General features: G+C 33.1%; 1 protein-coding gene across 1 annotated transcript; it reads left to right on the forward strand.

The window, feature by feature from the left end:
- Positions 1-509: 509 nt before the first annotated feature.
- LOC142637922 (deSI-like protein At4g17486) lies at positions 510-3,106 on the forward strand. Its single transcript, XM_075811894.1, has 3 exons — positions 510-862; positions 1,511-1,798; positions 2,609-3,106. Exons 1-3 carry the CDS (start codon positions 724-726, stop codon positions 2,896-2,898), a joined length of 717 nt encoding a protein of 238 aa, XP_075668009.1. The 5' UTR covers positions 510-723; the 3' UTR covers positions 2,899-3,106.
- The last annotated feature ends 14,036 nt before the right edge of the window (positions 3,107-17,142 follow it).

Consider the following 17,142-nt stretch of genomic DNA (forward strand, 5'->3'; position numbering starts at 1 on the left):
TAAATGACTCGCAATTAAACCCAAGATAAAAACAAGGGGATTTCTTGTTACAATTTGGTATTATCTTGTCCATCGGCCCGGAATAGAATCCATGACATCGATTTCATATAGAATAAGATCAACTGTATTGAATTTTTTAATTCATTTTAATTTTTATTGTAAATGCAAGATACAGTGACATTTAAATATAAAAATAAATTTACAGATGCTGTTAAAAACTTATCTTGTTTTGTTCCTAATTATTGCACCTCCACCTATTATTAAAAATACCGAATGGCACGTTCTCAAATTAGTTTAAAAAAAAAAAAAATAATAATAATAAAACCTTCTAGTAATTGACCAAATCACTGTTCCCACACTGTCAAAAAACAAAAAGAAAAGAAAGGCAATTGATTAGTAAATGGTGCAATACGTTGCTTTTTTCCAAAAAAGCAGGGACCCATAGCACGAGAAAAAAGGTGTTGACGTTGCACTTTGTAAAAGACACTTTCGGCCGCCGGAACCCAACTAAATAAGAAACACCCCAGTTCACAAAAACAAGATTCTTCTTTCTAGGTGAAAAAAAAAAAAAGAAAAAAACTAATTTAATAAAATTTAAAAAAAAAAAATTTTTTTTTGCGATTGTCTCTGAAAATTCCCAACCTGCCTTCCCTGGAAAAGTCAGGGGAAGCTGCTTCCCTCTCTTCTTCGCCAGGGAAAAGCAGCGAATTGGGTTGTGGAAGAATGTGGTGTAGAATGGTGTTGCTGTCCAAGAAGAAGAAGAAGGGAGGTGTGCCTGTTTATCTCAATGTCTATGATTTGACACCCATGAATGGCTATGCCTACTGGCTTGGCCTTGGAGTTTATCATTCTGGCGTACAAGGTGTGAGCTTTATCTATTATGTTTATGCCCTTTTTATTTTATTTTTTGTTTGTGTATTTTTTTTTTTTAATAGGGTTTTGGGGTCTGTTTGGAAGCTGAGATTCCAATTGTTGGGTCTTTTAACGGCTATTTGAAGCTTTAGACTGTAGTGAGATTCCAATTGTTCCATCTCAGATCTGTGGTTATGCTTTGTGTAGAATTGGCTTTAAATAACCCGGAATTCTTTGTTGGGTCGGTTCGTAGGTGAATTTGTCAGAATTGGGTTTGATTATGATTTTTGGGATCTGGGAAAGGAGTTGTTTACTGTTGAAGCAAAATTAATCGTTGTTTGGGTTATGAGAAAAAGGAAAACTTTACTAAACTGAGATTAATTTAATTGTGTGGCTTTTTAGTTGAGGCTGAGTTTCTCAATATTCTAGGAAACAAACAACATTCTAGGAGAATTTTGTTTCATGTTCCTCAATTTCCTCGGCAACCAGAGGGATGGCAATAAATGCCATGAGGAAATATGATTCTGTAATGGACATGCATACTGGTGAACTCGCTTAAATTACATTACATTTTTCATATTTTTTACATATTTAATAGTTTTGAGGTTTGATCACTAAAACTTTTCTGTTTTTCGGGTGCTGTTTTAATCTGTTGCAGTTCATAATGTTGAGTACGCTTTTGGGGCGCATGAGCATTCAGCATCAGGGATTTTTGAAGTAGAACCAAAGCATTGTCCTGGTTTCACATTTAGGAAATCAATTTTGATCGGAAGGACTGATCTAGGTCCCGGTGATGTCCGCATGTTCATGGAGAAATTAGCTGGAGATTACTGTGGAAACACGTACCATCTTATCACGAAGAACTGCAACCACTTCTGCAATGATGCATGTATCAAATTGACAGGGAGACCTATACCTAGTTGGGTGAATCGACTTGCTCGACTTGGTAAGAAATTAACCAAATCTATGTATCATTATCACAATATGTGCCAACCACAGCCATATACTGCTATTCCTCCCTAACTCTACTGTTCTTCTTTGGTCATGAGATGCTGCAATCCATAACAGCCATCACAAACTAGAACCATTTCACCATAAATACCACTTTCATCACAGCACCATCACATTACTGCAGCCATTGATGAAAATATTGTAATGCAACCCTTACCCTCGTTGAGCAGTACTCTGCTTGGAACAACGAAATTCAAGGCCAAGGTCAGAAACACTACTTCCTTGGCCTTTTGACTACCCACAAGTTATCAAGGGTACAATTCCAGCAGTTTCCTTTACTACCACATACTATCACAAAGCCATTGCATGTGTTCTTGTTATATACTTCAATGTCCCAAATTGAGCTCTTGCTAGCAACAAGTAGTTTTCGTTGACAAATATAATAAAATAGGAAACAAGAACCAAGCAATGTCATTGTTGCATATGTAACCTACCAGTAAAAATAAAATAAAATAAAGGAACCAAGCAATGTCATGAAATGGGCTCTTGCTTTCTTTGTTTTCGTTTGCCTTAGTTTCTTAAAATTGGAAGCACTTTTAATCACTCTCAAATTGGTTCGATTTGTTTGTATTAAGCACCTGTTCTATTTAGCCAACTCCTTGCTGCTATTGAGTTTATTTCCTCATATTAATAACGAAAAGCTTAGCATCTAAAGTTCAAAATAAATAGCTGGAAGAAAAAAGAAATATTACATTGGGTTGCCCAGCATAATTTTGTATAATAATGTGTTTTTGATGAATTGTAGGTTCTTTCTGCAACTGTGTCCTTCCAGCAGGTGTTAATGAAACAAAAGTTAGGCAAGTTAGAACAGGAGATAGGGTTTATGAAGGAGAGAAGAAGAAATTGAGGAGCCATTCAAGTAGGTTCCCCACTTCTGCGAATCCTGCACCTCCCTCTGCTAATCCTCAGCCAATTTCACTGTCATCTTGTCCTCCAGGTACTGCAATCACAAGTACTAGACAAAGACGTTGTGTCGCTCCATCTAAATCTTTGATTCATTCTTCTTCAACCTCAACCTTGACTTTAAAGCTTTAATGGCAATCTGGTTTGATACATTCTAGGATTTTAGAAATTAAACCACCCAAAAAAAAATATGGGCAAAATGGCAAGTCTCTTTTAAATAGTTTTACTGATCTTTTCTCACGGTTGTTAAAACAACTGCTTGGTAAATGTTGCAGCTTTTCTGTTCTCTGTAAAATCCACTGTTTTTACTTCAATGGAAATATCTAATGTCTCTCCAATATTTATTTTCTTGTGGAATACATCTTGCACTTACTTTTTTGGTGCTGCTTGAGGTGCAAATATTGGTGAGTTGAAGTGCAAAGAGTTTACAGGCATAAACATGTATGATCTGCATGACTAATGACACATTTTTTTATGTGAATATACGTCACCTATGCCTCATTGAGAGTGGGCGGGACTAAGGGAACAAAAAATACTGTGCTGAAGATGATGTTCCAATTAAGTTCACACAGTCAAATCAACTGCAATAAGCCTCTCGCAGCGTCCATGTAGGTGGAGCTAAAAATTTTAACACACAATTTCACATTACATTCTGCATTCAATAGTCTTATTTTTACCATCAGCCAAACATTATTCATTTTTTTTATTAATTTCTTTCTCACTTCCTTTCTCTTCCACTTTGTCGCCACGGAACCTAAGTGATAAAAATAATTTTTTTTTGCCTTACGGCTATAGTGAACTGTTAGTCTACACTGCTAGTCTACCAGACTAGCAGTTCACTGTAGCAAGAAGACAAAAAATTTGCCTTTGGCTACATTGATGTTGGGCACCAATTGGAGTTTGAAGTGGTAAAATAGCTAAAAGGTTATTTTACCACTAGCAAAGGTGATGCTAGCTATTGAAATTGTTACATTTAAAATTCTCCATATTAAAAGATTGTTTTCCATCTTTAGACTTTTGAAAACGGTTTTTTTTTTTTCTTCCTAAAAGCATTCATAGCAAAGAACTTAAAAATTTTATTTTTAAACTATTCAAAACATTACTTTATCTATTTTAACACCCCAATTTATAATAAATCCAACATTAAAATTTTTTTTTATTACCACTTCATTTAAATATCTTTTTTTTATTCATCATCTATTTCTCATTCTTTCTCATTCTTTCCCTCTCTCTCTTATTAGAAGTAATAACAACCACCTACCACCACTGCTAGCAAAACCAGCCATTGCAAACAATGATCATAAACACATCGTCCCAAAAAAAAAAAAAAAAATTTCCATATCACAAACCCACCACACAAACCCACCCAACCACCACCCATATTATAACCCCCACAAATCCACCACCCATACCAACAATGACACAAACAAAAACTATTATGTTAGCATAAAGAACAAGACCGACTTTATGTAGGCTACTTAGGCAATTTTCTAAGGCCCATGAGTGCAAAAAGGTCCTATAATTTTGTTCATAATATCATACTTTTATAACAATTTAAAATAAAATATATCTGCTCTTAGTCGAACAAGTTTCTTTTTTCTTTTTCTTCCAAAAGTAATCAATGTCTAGCTAAGAATGGAAGAAACCACTACATTTTTTTTGGCTGTCTCTAGAACTATATGCTCCATTTATTTCGATAGGAAACATTGTGTAATGATAGTTATCCATGTTTTTCAGTGTTTAGCATAAAAAAAAAATGAGTTAAAGAAAAATTATCTTTAGGTTGCGTTTCAGATAGCTTATATTGGGCAACTTTTTTTACTATTTAACTTATTTTGCTACTATTCATGGGTTCCATTGCACTTTTTGATACTATTCATGGGTCTCATTGTACTATTTCAACTAATTTTTAACTTTATCTACAGTAATTTTAGTAAAAAAAATTCAGTTTTAGCTAAATAAGCTGTTCTCAAACGGACAGTCAACTTAAAAAGTATAGCTTATTTTTAGAGATTGTTTTCCACAAATTTTTTATTTTTGGAAAACAACTCTATACCACAGCAAGCTAAATATGAAAAGTTAGGAGATTGTTTTTCAACTCATTTAAGGTTACTAGCAAACATAGAAAAATGAGATATTTTTATAAAAAAAACATTTTTTAAAAAATGACTCATTTTATGGGTTCCAGTTAGCTCAACTGGTAAAATCTCTGATAGTTGAATAAGAAATCTGAGGTTTAATCCCCATCTACACTAAAAATTGATTGATGTCTTGGTTTACTGATAAAGAGAATCATCAAGAACGGACATCATAGGTTGAAACTCTCTAAAAAAAATGACTCATTTTCTAGAAAATATTATTGCCGAAACAAACTCATTTTACCACTAAACTTATTCTCATTAGTCAAATTATGGTAAACTAGTTCGTTATATATATATAATATTGTATACACTTAGTGTGAAAAAAAAATTTATTTAATTTTTAATTTAAACGAAACCATATTTATTTGTGAAGGTTGAGGTTATTGGATGATTCTATTGTGGGGAGTAAAGGGATCTAAGCGGGCATTTGGGCCTTTGGGCTCTAGCAAGGAGGGCCGTTCCGTTCTTGAGCTAAGAATTTGTTAGTACTGCGAATCGGCCCATACGCCGAGGGTCCGAGGACACATCTGAGGGTCAGTTTCTCCTCGGACAGACTCAATAGAACACAGAGATTCACTACGAAGGTCAAGGCAGAATTCCGGAAAGACTGTTGGTTAAGAGGGGGAAACCCTGAACCTTCTAGATACACCGGTGTTAGAAAAATATCATGAGTAAAGGCTGCCACCTCCACATTAAAGACTCTGCACCTACCTCCCTGGCCGCATTAATGGGGAAGTGACCCCTGAACAGTAGGACTGAAACTTCTGGTCACTATTCAAAGGCATTAAGAAAAGAAATATCTAGATAGGAGGGGGTTTGAGCAACACGTGGATAAAGCATCAGGAAAAGAAGTATTTAAGGGGGGCCAGTCTGTAACCAGGGGGGAGGAAGAATTGTAATCTTTAAGAAAGAAAGAGAAAGAATACAGAAGTAGTCCTCGGCTCACGTCTGAGGAGGTCCATCTGCAATTATCATTCATTATTTACAAGTGTTTGCACACCGTAGCCTGTTATCAAGTTCTCAGTACTTGTAATTTAGATTTCAAGCTCACACTCTATAAATTTCATTGTTTAAGACTCATTAGGTCTGAGCCTATAATATTCTTTGGGTCCAGGTGCAACTGTGCACTTACATCTATTTTTAAGTGAAAGTATTGAGTCTTTGATAACTTAGGTTCTATTGTACTACACTTTAAAATTTATTTTATTTTAATTGTATTATAATTTTATATTGTAGATAATGTTTCTTTTATCTATAAATTTCTATTAGAGAAATATGAATATAAATCTGAAAACCTTAAGACAATAATTGAAAATTTTTAATTTAATTTCAAAAGAGATCTTTTTATGGATGTTTTGCTAGTAATAAAAATGATAAAATTTAGGTGGAAATATTGATGGTTTGTATTTACTTTTAGAACTTAAAATTTTAAAAGTAGTTTTTCAAATAGAAGAAAATAATCTAATTTATAAACTAAATTATATAAGAAGATTATATACTTTTTTCCAAATGCAGTTATCACTTATATAAATTTTTGCAGACAATAATTGTTACAATTTCTTTTACAAAAATAAGTTTCAAAATATTAAAATTAATACAATTCTATCTAAAATCGAGTGTCACAACTCACAATAAGGATATACTGAATTAATCATGATAGTAGTTGAAAAAAAAACTTTTAAAAATTTGAATTAAAAAACTTTATGATTAATTTTACATCACAAAAAAAAACTGAAAATTAGATTTTTAATAAAAATTATTAATATGGAAATAAATATTCATTAATTATTTGATATAAGAATAAATCTTAGTTAGATTTATCGTTTTGGATTACAAACCGTATCAGACCAGCCTTTTTTTTTTTTTTTTTTAGAAACAAACACACACACACACACAAGGGAGAGGGAAAATGGTTCTAACACAAAGGTATATCACAACTCCACTCAAAAGTCATAGTAACTTTTAAGGGAGGGTGGGGCAAATTATACTATACACAACACACTCTCTTAAGTAATGTGGGACAATTACTCATTCTTTTTTTGAGAAATAAACACACACACACACACAAGGGAGAGGAAAAGAGATTCTAACACAAAAACACACCATAATTCTACTCAAAAGCCATAATAACTTTTAATGGAAGGTGGGACAAGTTATACGTATCAGACCAACCTTGGTAATGAAATAAGTAATAGCATTTAGGTTTGGAAATTGTATCTCTAACACCATGTTTATGATCTTCTAACAAAAGACATTTATTGGGAAAAGGCAAGAAGAAAATAATAGGTAAAAGTCTTTTTCTTGTTTTAAATTTATTGATCATGATGGAAGGGTGAGATTTCTCCATTAAAAGAAGAAAAAAAAAACAAAAAACAAAAAGTGATGGAAAGTTGTTGAGAAAAATAATCATCTATTGTGTGATTAGTAAAAAGAAAGGGGAGGAAGGGACAATATACTTTTATTTTTAGTCTAAATCTTACCAGTTAATAATACTATTAGCTTTTTTATATTCAATTAAGAAGTTCAATCAAGTGGTATTTTGACAAAAACAAAAAACAAAAGTTTCACTGAAAAATTAAGCAAAAAAAGAAGCTAAATTACACAATCTAGTATAATTTTGACCAATTCAGTCCTCGAAATTACAAACCATTTTTCACCACCTAATCTGTTCGATTAAATAGGAACGATAGCCCAAAAAATTCCTGAATTTTAAAAGCCCATTCCCTGTTTTTGTACCCACTTGGGCTTGAAAAATTGGGCTTTCAAAATTACTTTTTAAGGGCTAAAAAGTGTGCTTTTAATTTTCAAAGTCTCTTTAAGCCCGGGACCGAAAATTAAAAAGAAAAAACTCTTTACGTGATAAGCAAAGGATCCAATCTCTTCTAGCAGGTACCTTTGCTTGTGTTTCATTCCATGATGTGTCCATAGATAGGATATATAATAGTTGGGTAGAACCCATGATCTGCATTATTATTAGGTAATCTTGATTCTTGAGTGCCTTTCAAGATGACATTCCGCAGCCCCTGCTCTTTGGCAAAGTCTACCGCTCATCGTAACACCAAAACCTTGCACTCTTCCCCTTAATAAAAATTTTGGTATTTTTATTTACCGGGGCTACAACTTGGCCTTTATCATCAAGTATTCCTTGATAGTTGCTTTTTTATCTTGATGTCAAAATATTAATCGGTTTTTAGTATATTTGGAACTTGATTTCTATATTTTTTGTTTAGGGGTGTTAATTGGATGGATTTGGATGGGTTTAGGCTGATCATATATGAGCTGAGTACTAAATACCCATTGACCCATTTATTACTCATTTAACCAAATAATTAATACCCCTACCCAACCCAACTTACCTAATTGCCCACTAATCTATTTTTAAAACATAACAGATTATAAATTTTTTAAATCAGTGTGTGTATATATATATAAAAGAATTTCTTTTTTAATTCAATAAAAGGGAGAATATATAAAAAATTTCAACTTTCCTGGCAACATTTTCTTTTACTTTCTCTTTGTTTCTCACCAACCTAGCAAAAATTTAAATAAAAAAGCTTTTAGATGCAAACCACCGAAAAATCCAAAATTTTCACTTTCTCACACTTCCAAACCAACCAAACCAAAAAAAATCACCATATCCATGGCCCAAAACTCAAACCCAATCATAAATTACCGCAGCAACAACACAAAAAGTCAAAGAAGAAGAAGAAACCATCTCATCACAGGTCTGAACCACAAATCCATGGATCAGCGACTTATTGCTAGTCTTCCCAACAAATCTGGTATGAATTTCAACAAATCAATGTCTTTTTGTCCATACGATCGAAAAACAGTGACCTGTAGCTCGATTTTGAGTCTTTGACACAGTATTCATTAGGGTTTTATTTTTTGGGTTTGGAGAGAGAGAGAGGAAAATTATTTGGGTTATATTTTAGTCTAATCGGGTATCCAGTGAAAACACAATTAATAATTATGCAAATTGGGTCTAATTAGGTCCATAATCATTTAATCCAATTAATTATTAGGAGGGTTTGGGTCTTATTTGGCTTAGTAGATTTAGGTGGAGAAATGGGTTTGATCTTTGGAAAAGTTTTGTCATCCTTATTTTTTATTTTTATGAGATTGTCATCCTTACTTTTATTCAACGATAAAGAATTTACCAGTTAAATTAACTAGTTAAAAACTAGTAAGTTTTTTTACACTTCATTACCAAGAATGTCTATGATATCTTGTTATATAATAATGATCGAGGTCTATAAAGTATAATTTATTACATAATACTATTTCTCATTGATTTAAAAGTCCTAAAAGAAGTGCTAGCACATCTTCCAACATATTTGTCATACACATTCATCATTATCATGAACAAGTTCTCCATAATCCATCGTCCACACTTAATGTGGCTAATGGTTCATTAATATTTTTCCAATTCAAGCCATCTCCATTAAGTAGCGCAGGTTCTTCAACTACCCATTCCTTCGTCAAGTCAATGTTAGCGTAGCTTACACAGGATACAATGCATCTTGAAAATGAAAGTGAGGCAATCTATTTTAGCTTACAAGATACAACTCAGAAAAGATTGTCTTTGGGACAACCTATCACATGCATGACAGTGAGGTGGCTGGCGGCAAAGAGAGAGAGAGAGAGAGATGAAAATGAAAGTGAGGCAAACTATTTTAGCTTAAAGGATACAACTAAAAAAGGGTTATCTTTGGGACAACCTATCACATGCATGGTAGTTAGGTGGCGGGCGGCGAAGAGTAAGAGAGAAAGACATTTTTTTTTTTTTGAGAAACTAGAGAGAAAGACAGTTGATTACGAAAACGAAAAAAAAAAAAAAAAAAGTACGTATGTAAGGAATATAATTGTAAAGAAAAAATGGGGGTCCTTGATTATGTCGCAAAATGGTTCCCAATGACTGAAATAGCTTGGAATTTAGGGCAATGTGGAACAAGATTCATATTAATTTACTAGTTTCAGATTTTCTAGCTTTTGTTGGTCTAAATGGAATATATTTGATAACTTCAGTGTTAATTAATTTAATATATATATGTTGGTAATATATTGTCATTTTTTAAAGTTGAATGTGGACTAGTTTTGTCATATCTCAGGCGTCATAAATGTAAGTTATTCTAATCTTGTTTGTTAAAAGATCCGACGACAAGTTCCACTTCTCACCACAATCTCAAATAGACCCCTAAATATATATTAGCCATATTTGATATTTCTAACTCTTTGGAAGAAGAGCGTTGATAGTCTAAGTGAGATTCAGAATCCACATCAAAATTCCCTTTAGATTTGTTTTGCCAAGAATGAGAAAAGGGGACTCGTTGCATTCCTTTAGGAAATGAAGTCAATCGGGCTTCTTTATCACCTTTTCCCAAACATGTCCTTAGAAGAATTTACCCTTCACTTTTTTTGTTCCTTGATGAAGAAAAGAAAACCAATACAATTTTAATTTCAAGAATCCATTATGTTTATCGGGCTCATCTTCCACCCCAATGAACTTAATTTCTTGGTTAACATGTTTCCAGCTAATTGATAATGACACCTATTTTTACTTTAAAAGATACATTTTGAAGCACTAGGCCTGGGAAATTGACAAGTGCTGAGGAAGCCATTCATTTGATTAAGAACTAATAGTCCCTTTTGTCTAAAAGAAATATTTTTGCTAAGGACCTAAAAGTCCTAACTATTAGGTTTTTTTTTTTTTTTTTTTTTTTACCTACAAAGAAGAGGGCTTATATCAGTCTGACATTGTTTTTTTTATAATTCAATTATTACAAGGATTGTTAATGTTGTTTTACCATATTTTAGGCTAAACTCCAGGCTCTAAATTTGTTTCTATATAATCTTTTTTCTTTTTCTTTTTTCAATTTATCAAGTTGGGTAAGCTAATGATTTTTACATAGGTGCACCACTGACATCTATTGTCTACCATTAATGATTTGGTAACTGTGTATGTAATTATGAAAATGTTTAGTTGAGAAGTTGTGTTATAGGCTTATTATAAAATAAATTATAAGGTGGCAACTTTGTGTGTTTGACTGTTCTCTTCTGATATATATGTTAATAATTTTTTAAGGCCTTTCTGTGAAATACGAGTAAGTTTCTCTAAGCCCGAGCAAATTAAAAGGCTTATCTGGTTTAAGTCATATTTGTCGGCTTGAACAAATTATAAACCATGCAAAATTCAATTCTTAGAAACTTACGAATCGGTCCTTAACAAGATTTTTACTCATTCAACGTTACAGTCTTTGCGGCAAGATAAGCATGAAAACAAAGACCCGCCTCATGCACTTGGGAGTTTTGCATGATGTATTTTTGGATAAACACTTAATTGTTTATGATTGAAGCTCCTCATTAACTTGACTTTGTCTTTGTCCCAGTTTTTTTGAAACTTTTTCCCACGCGAAGAGATTATTACTGTCGACTTTTACAATTGAAAATTTAGAATTTAAAAATAGGAGAAATGAATGTTCTTTTCCCTTGATGTGAGACTGGTGCAAGTCATATAATTTTATAATGCACAAATATTCAACAAAATAATAACATATTTGTGCACAAGTTTGGGCATTAACGTTCAAATCAAAGGCCGTAATTCTGTATGCATTGCTCACACAAATTGTTTTAAAAGACAAGAAATATATCTCATTTTATGACTTGGAGACAAAAATTAACCTAATGTTTTAAGAAAGCGACAAGAATATTATTATTCATATCATTAGTAGCAAGAGTAGACAAGCACATTCTGTCATATTATAAAATGGAGGAATAGCTTTCCCGTCGACTTTGCCCATCATCTCAAGAATTTATTACTCTCCAACTCCGTCCCAAGGATTTGGACATCTTGAATATTTATCCTTTGATTATCAAACTTAATTTTATTCTCTTTTGGAACAAATTTGCAGGCGATTCACCCAAACGTTAATTTGCTTTTAGTAGTAATTCAGTACTAATCTTATTCTTGGAGAATCCTTTTAATTTTAGATTTATGTTTTGGCCTCCAAATGTTTGACATGCTTTCATGCACTAAAAATTTTCAATTTTCGTCCCCACTAAAAATTTCATGGGGGGTGACTTGTTTACCTTTTACAAAAAAGGAAAAAGAAAAAAAAAGTTTTAAGTCATGATGGTATTATAGTATTATACACTCCACAAACTTAAAAAGTATTCCAAAACTAGCTGAAAAAAGACGACCATTAACACATTCCATTGTCTATGGTCATAGCCAATATAAAATTGAGCAAGATGTATAGTTTTTTTTTTACAAGAATGCTGAAAGCACGGATTTGTGTTAAAAACATAAGAACTGTTCAGACCCCAAAATTAAAGATTGCAGCTCGATTAATTTTACTTTAACTTAAACTAAATGCGGAATAAAGTAAATGCGAGCTTACAAACAATTAGAACTACTCTAAGCCAAATTCAACAAATAACCACAATAAAATGAAAGTTAAAAGAGTAGGGAAGAAAGTTGCAAACACAAGATAATACGGCGATGTGTTATAGAAGAGAAAATCGAAGAACTCGGCGAAAAACTTCTTTGCCGCCCTCCAAGCAGTAAATTGATCCATGGATAAACTTCTCTACCGCCACTAGACAATAAGTTGGGATACACAAATAGCAAGAGACTTTTCAAGCCTAATCTACCCAGTACACCTAAGCCCTCCAAGCTCCTACTCCAACAAGGCTTCTTGGAATCGTGCCTTGTCTAGCTTTCCGGATCCCGCAATTTAACTCGATTGCATTCGCCAAAACTTGGCTTTTTCCAATACTTCCCGGCAGCACCAAAACCTCACTGGACACTCAGAATGGGTGTGGTAAGTGTTTGAGCTATCAACCTCTCAAGGATATAGATATGGAGAGGTAGGAGTATGAGGAAAACCACAAAAGATTGTGTAGAGGATTGTGAGTATAACAATCTCTAACTCTCAAGTGTGTATGCTAGGGTTTTCTCTTTGAAAATCACTCTTTCTAATACGTGGGTAATGTGGGTATATATAGTGTGGGTGAAAACATGGTGGAGCAAATAAGTCAAAATAGCAAAATAGAATATTTCGCAGATATTTCACGGGAAGGCTTTACCTCCGAATTACTCTCGAAAACCAGTTGTCACTAGTTGTCAAGACTTTTTGCATTTCAGTCATGTGCTCTGCACGTGGCTCACTTAGCGGGAAGTCTACTCGCGAAATCCATTATTTCTTCAATGCAAGCTTGAGTCTTTACACTCTCTCTCACACATAACCCATCAATGAAATCTCACATACAATACAAGGTGAACATGATTGAACAAAATTATAATTAAATTTGACACGGAATTAAAACCAACACAAAATAGTTGTAAATAACAACTTTACAAATGCGATAACTTTATTAATCAGTTTCAAAAGACAATATATCTTGAGTTAAAGCGGACTCAATGGGTATTCGAATATCCTCAATCCAAGTTACAAATGTTTCTAGCTTTTTCGCATATCGTGTCAAGATGTGGGCAGGTTTGTTCCCCAGTCGTCGCAAGATATATAGTTAAATTATGCATTTGGATGAGTTTAGTTTGATTGGTTTATTTTGCTTTTTTTTTTTTTTGAGTAAATAGATTGAGATAGGTACTTAAAAAAAGTGATATATATATATATAATATACATATATATATATATATATATAATATACATACACACACAGGCTGAGGGAGGGGGGGGGGGGGCTAGGGGTAGGGGGCCATGCCCTCGCCCTCTATTTAATGTTAAATTTATTAAATATTGAGTAAATTTGAAGTGATGACCCACTTTCATTTAAAAAAAAAAGTATAAATTCTTTTTAATTTATTGTTGTCTCCTTTATTTTCCTTTTAATATTTATTTTTTTGGTCATATATAAGTCATTAATTTTACGAACATTAAAGTATAATGAATAAAAATATGTAAGTAAACCTATTTAGTAAAAGAATTTTGTTGTTTTCCAAAAATAAAATCATATGCATTTATACAGAGGGTTAAAGCTGTTGGAATACAATGAAACATATGTGAAAGTGCACAATTGCGCCTGGACCCAAAAACACATGTGGGCTCAGGCCCAATGAGTCTTAAACAATGAAATTTGTAGAGTAGGGGCTCGCAATCTAGTTTAAGGATATTCGAAGCTTGATGAACATGCTAGCATGTTACAGTATTTGCGAACAACGGATGAATAAGGCAAATGAACCTCCTTGGACGTAAGCCGAGGACGATTTATATATTATTTCTCTTTGTTTTCTCTCAAAGGTTACAATTCTTTGTGTTTGTTTTTTTTTCCTCTCTCTTTTTCTTTACTCTCTCCCCCCCCTTAAATACTTCTCATTCTTCCCTCTTTATCCACGTGTAATGCAAATTACCCTATTAGACACCTGTCCCATCCACCACCCTCTGGAAGGCTTCAGATGATAGCAAGAAGGCTGACTTCTACTGTTCAGGGGTCACTTCCCCATTAATGCGATCAGGGAGGTAGGTGCAGAGTCTTTAATGTGGAGGTAGCAGCCTTTTTCTAAGATATTTCTTTCACTCCATGGTGTCTAGAGGGTATTTAAATCCCCCTCTTAACCAATGGTTTTTCCAGAATTTTGCCTTGATCTTTTTGGCGAATCCTAGGGTCATTGTGGGTCTTTCCGAGGAGATACTCGTCCTCGGACGAATCCTTGGACTCTCAACTCATGAGCCGAACTACAGTTCTAAGAGGCTTTTAGTCAAAACAAACTAGCGCCCATCAACAAAGCCCGATGCCCAAATACTTACTTAGGTTCTTTTAGTCCCCACAATATGTACATATAATATGAGAAATTATTGCGTACTCCCGGAATACTATAAATGCATACTCCCTCCTTTCACATAAATAGTAGGTCTTACTAATTAAATTTATAGTGGGACCTACCATTCATGTGAGAGGGGGGAGTACACATTTATGGTATTCCGAGAGTACCTAATAATTTTCTCATTTAATTAACTATAAGTTACAAATAAGAGTAATGCTACAACTATAAACTATTTTACAATATTTTTACAAAATGTTGACGTGGTCAACCTCTTATTGATTTTCATCTAAGTCCAACATTAATATATGTATGTATATGTGTGTGTGTCTATATATATAATCAAACACAGATCATCATCAAGGCACTAAAATTAATTATTGAATGAAGTCATGAATTTTTTTTTTTTTTTATTAAAGTCATAAAATATTTTACTAATGCAAAAAAGTGGTTAAAAGATGTAATTACTAATTTTACCTTAAAAAGTCCATGGCTACTGAATTTATGCTTAGTAACTATTTTATTAATCATGGGAATTAAATAGTTTAAAAGAGCTAGCTTGCTCAAGTAGTTGGACTCTTTGACCTTAGACTTATTTCTCCTCATTTAATTTTGAAGTTTTGCTGCCGGCCAAGATTTTCAAGGGAGATGTTTAAGATTCAAATTACCTACACATTTTCTTTTTAATCACCCACACTCATTATAAATATCAAATTATCAAAAAAAAAAGAAATTTTTTTTTTCCAATTTGTATTTTATTATATTGAAATTAAACTTAAAATTTCTAAAGTACTTTGCGTCACATGGTAAGGGAGAGCAAATTTAAACTAAAAATTTCTAAAGTACTTTGCGTCACATGGTAAGGGAGAGCAAATTTAAACTAAAAATTTCTAAAGTACTTTGCTTCACATGCTAAGGGAGAGCTAATTTATGTAATTAAGTTAAAAAAAAAAAAGTTAGAAAAGTATCCACTGACAATTTTTTTTTCTTCTTTTAAGAGAAAATACATTTTCATTTTTTTTTAACGTGTCAAAATCACTAAATGACTTGGAAACCTTGACTCTTTTTTTTTTCTTTTTTGCTAAATAAAGGTAGGGGACGACCTAAGTTAGACACTAATGAGCATGAACCAAGAGCATGAAATTATCTCTCTGATGCTTCTCATTGCAGGATTCAAAGCAAGGACCTCCGCCTCCCAAACCCTTAGGAATGAACCCATGACCACTAGACCAACCACCTCTGATGGTACTTGGAAACCTTGACATTTTGTGCTTTAAAGGTGACTCATATATAATATTCTGCAACTTAAAGGAAGTAAATGCCTAATCCAAAAACAAGAGGGAATAAAGGTGTAATTTCACAAATCGTTAAGAGAGACTAAGAATCTTGTAGTTCAACCGATTTTTTTTTTCTTTGTATCTCAAACAAAGAAGTTTGTGGGACCTAACACATGCTTGCACAACACATACTTAAACAACCCAAACCATAAGATTTGGGGTATCACAATTTGCATGAATGAGTGTTGAGTCCTATATTGGGTGTTTATTAAGTGGATCTTGGGTTTATAAGTGATTGCAATGAGCCCCAATTGTAATTTGATTAGTTCTTTTATGATATAAGTGCAAATGTGGCTTGCACTTTCTTTGGGCCCATTACAAATGGTACGTCTCTCTCTCTCTCTCTCTCTCTCTCTCTCTCTCTCTCTCTCTCTCTCTCTCTCTCTCTCTCTCTCTCTCTCATATTTCAATTTCTCTATAATCTTGATCTTTGATTTGTTTCAATGCTGTGTTTCATAGATTGCTTTCTCTGTATATGATAACTAAGGTTGAACGGTCATTTTGCAGTGAAGGATTTATTATTATTTTTTACTGTTCTTAAATTTTGGTGTTTTGATAGTTGTATTTTAGATTAATCTTTTTAGGCGTGGTGTAAGTGTGCAACCACCTCATTGTACATGTTACAGGGAGCAAAAGCCATAATTTTCTTGATTTTCATGCTTAATAATTGACCCACCACTAAGCATAATGGCCTAAAGTTCACACTTCACATGAGAGAAATAAGAGAAGATTCTGACATTGAGTAACTTTTTTTTTTCTCTTTAAATTTATTTGTTTTTATATTAAATTTGCATTTGGATTGATATATATTGTGTGAGTGTTGATGATGTGGGAGGTTTTGGTGCTTGCATGTACAATAATCGATTTGAGGAATAATAGGTGTTTGGCCTAGCTCTTGCTTTTCTTCCTTGATTCTAATCTTATGTTGATACAAATTGTTTTTTAATTAAGATGTTGATATTATCATGGACGTACTAAAAAATGAGAGAAAAATAAAAGTCTTTTCCATGATTGAATTATTAATATTTTCCATAAACAATACTTGACCATCATTTTTTCCCCAATCTTTTCATTTTACAAATGTTTGACGAGATATTATCATTATTGTTCCCCA

This window comes from Castanea sativa, chromosome 1 (genome assembly GCF_040712315.1).
Source record: "Castanea sativa cultivar Marrone di Chiusa Pesio chromosome 1, ASM4071231v1".
In the NCBI taxonomy this organism is placed as follows: Eukaryota; Viridiplantae; Streptophyta; class Magnoliopsida; order Fagales; family Fagaceae; genus Castanea; species Castanea sativa.

What these genes read in the sequence shown, in the direction of transcription:
- LOC142637922 (XM_075811894.1), top strand. Translation starts at nt 724, where the DNA reads ATGTGGTGTAGAATGGTGTTGCTGTCCAAGAAGAAGAAGAAGGGAGGT. An exon ending in TTATCATTCTGGCGTACAAG is followed by an intron (nt 863 to 1,510) that starts GTGTGAGCTTTA and finishes AATCTGTTGCAG; the next exon opens with TTCATAATGTTGAGTACGCT. An exon ending in GAATCGACTTGCTCGACTTG is followed by an intron (nt 1,799 to 2,608) that starts GTAAGAAATTAA and finishes GATGAATTGTAG; the next exon opens with GTTCTTTCTGCAACTGTGTC.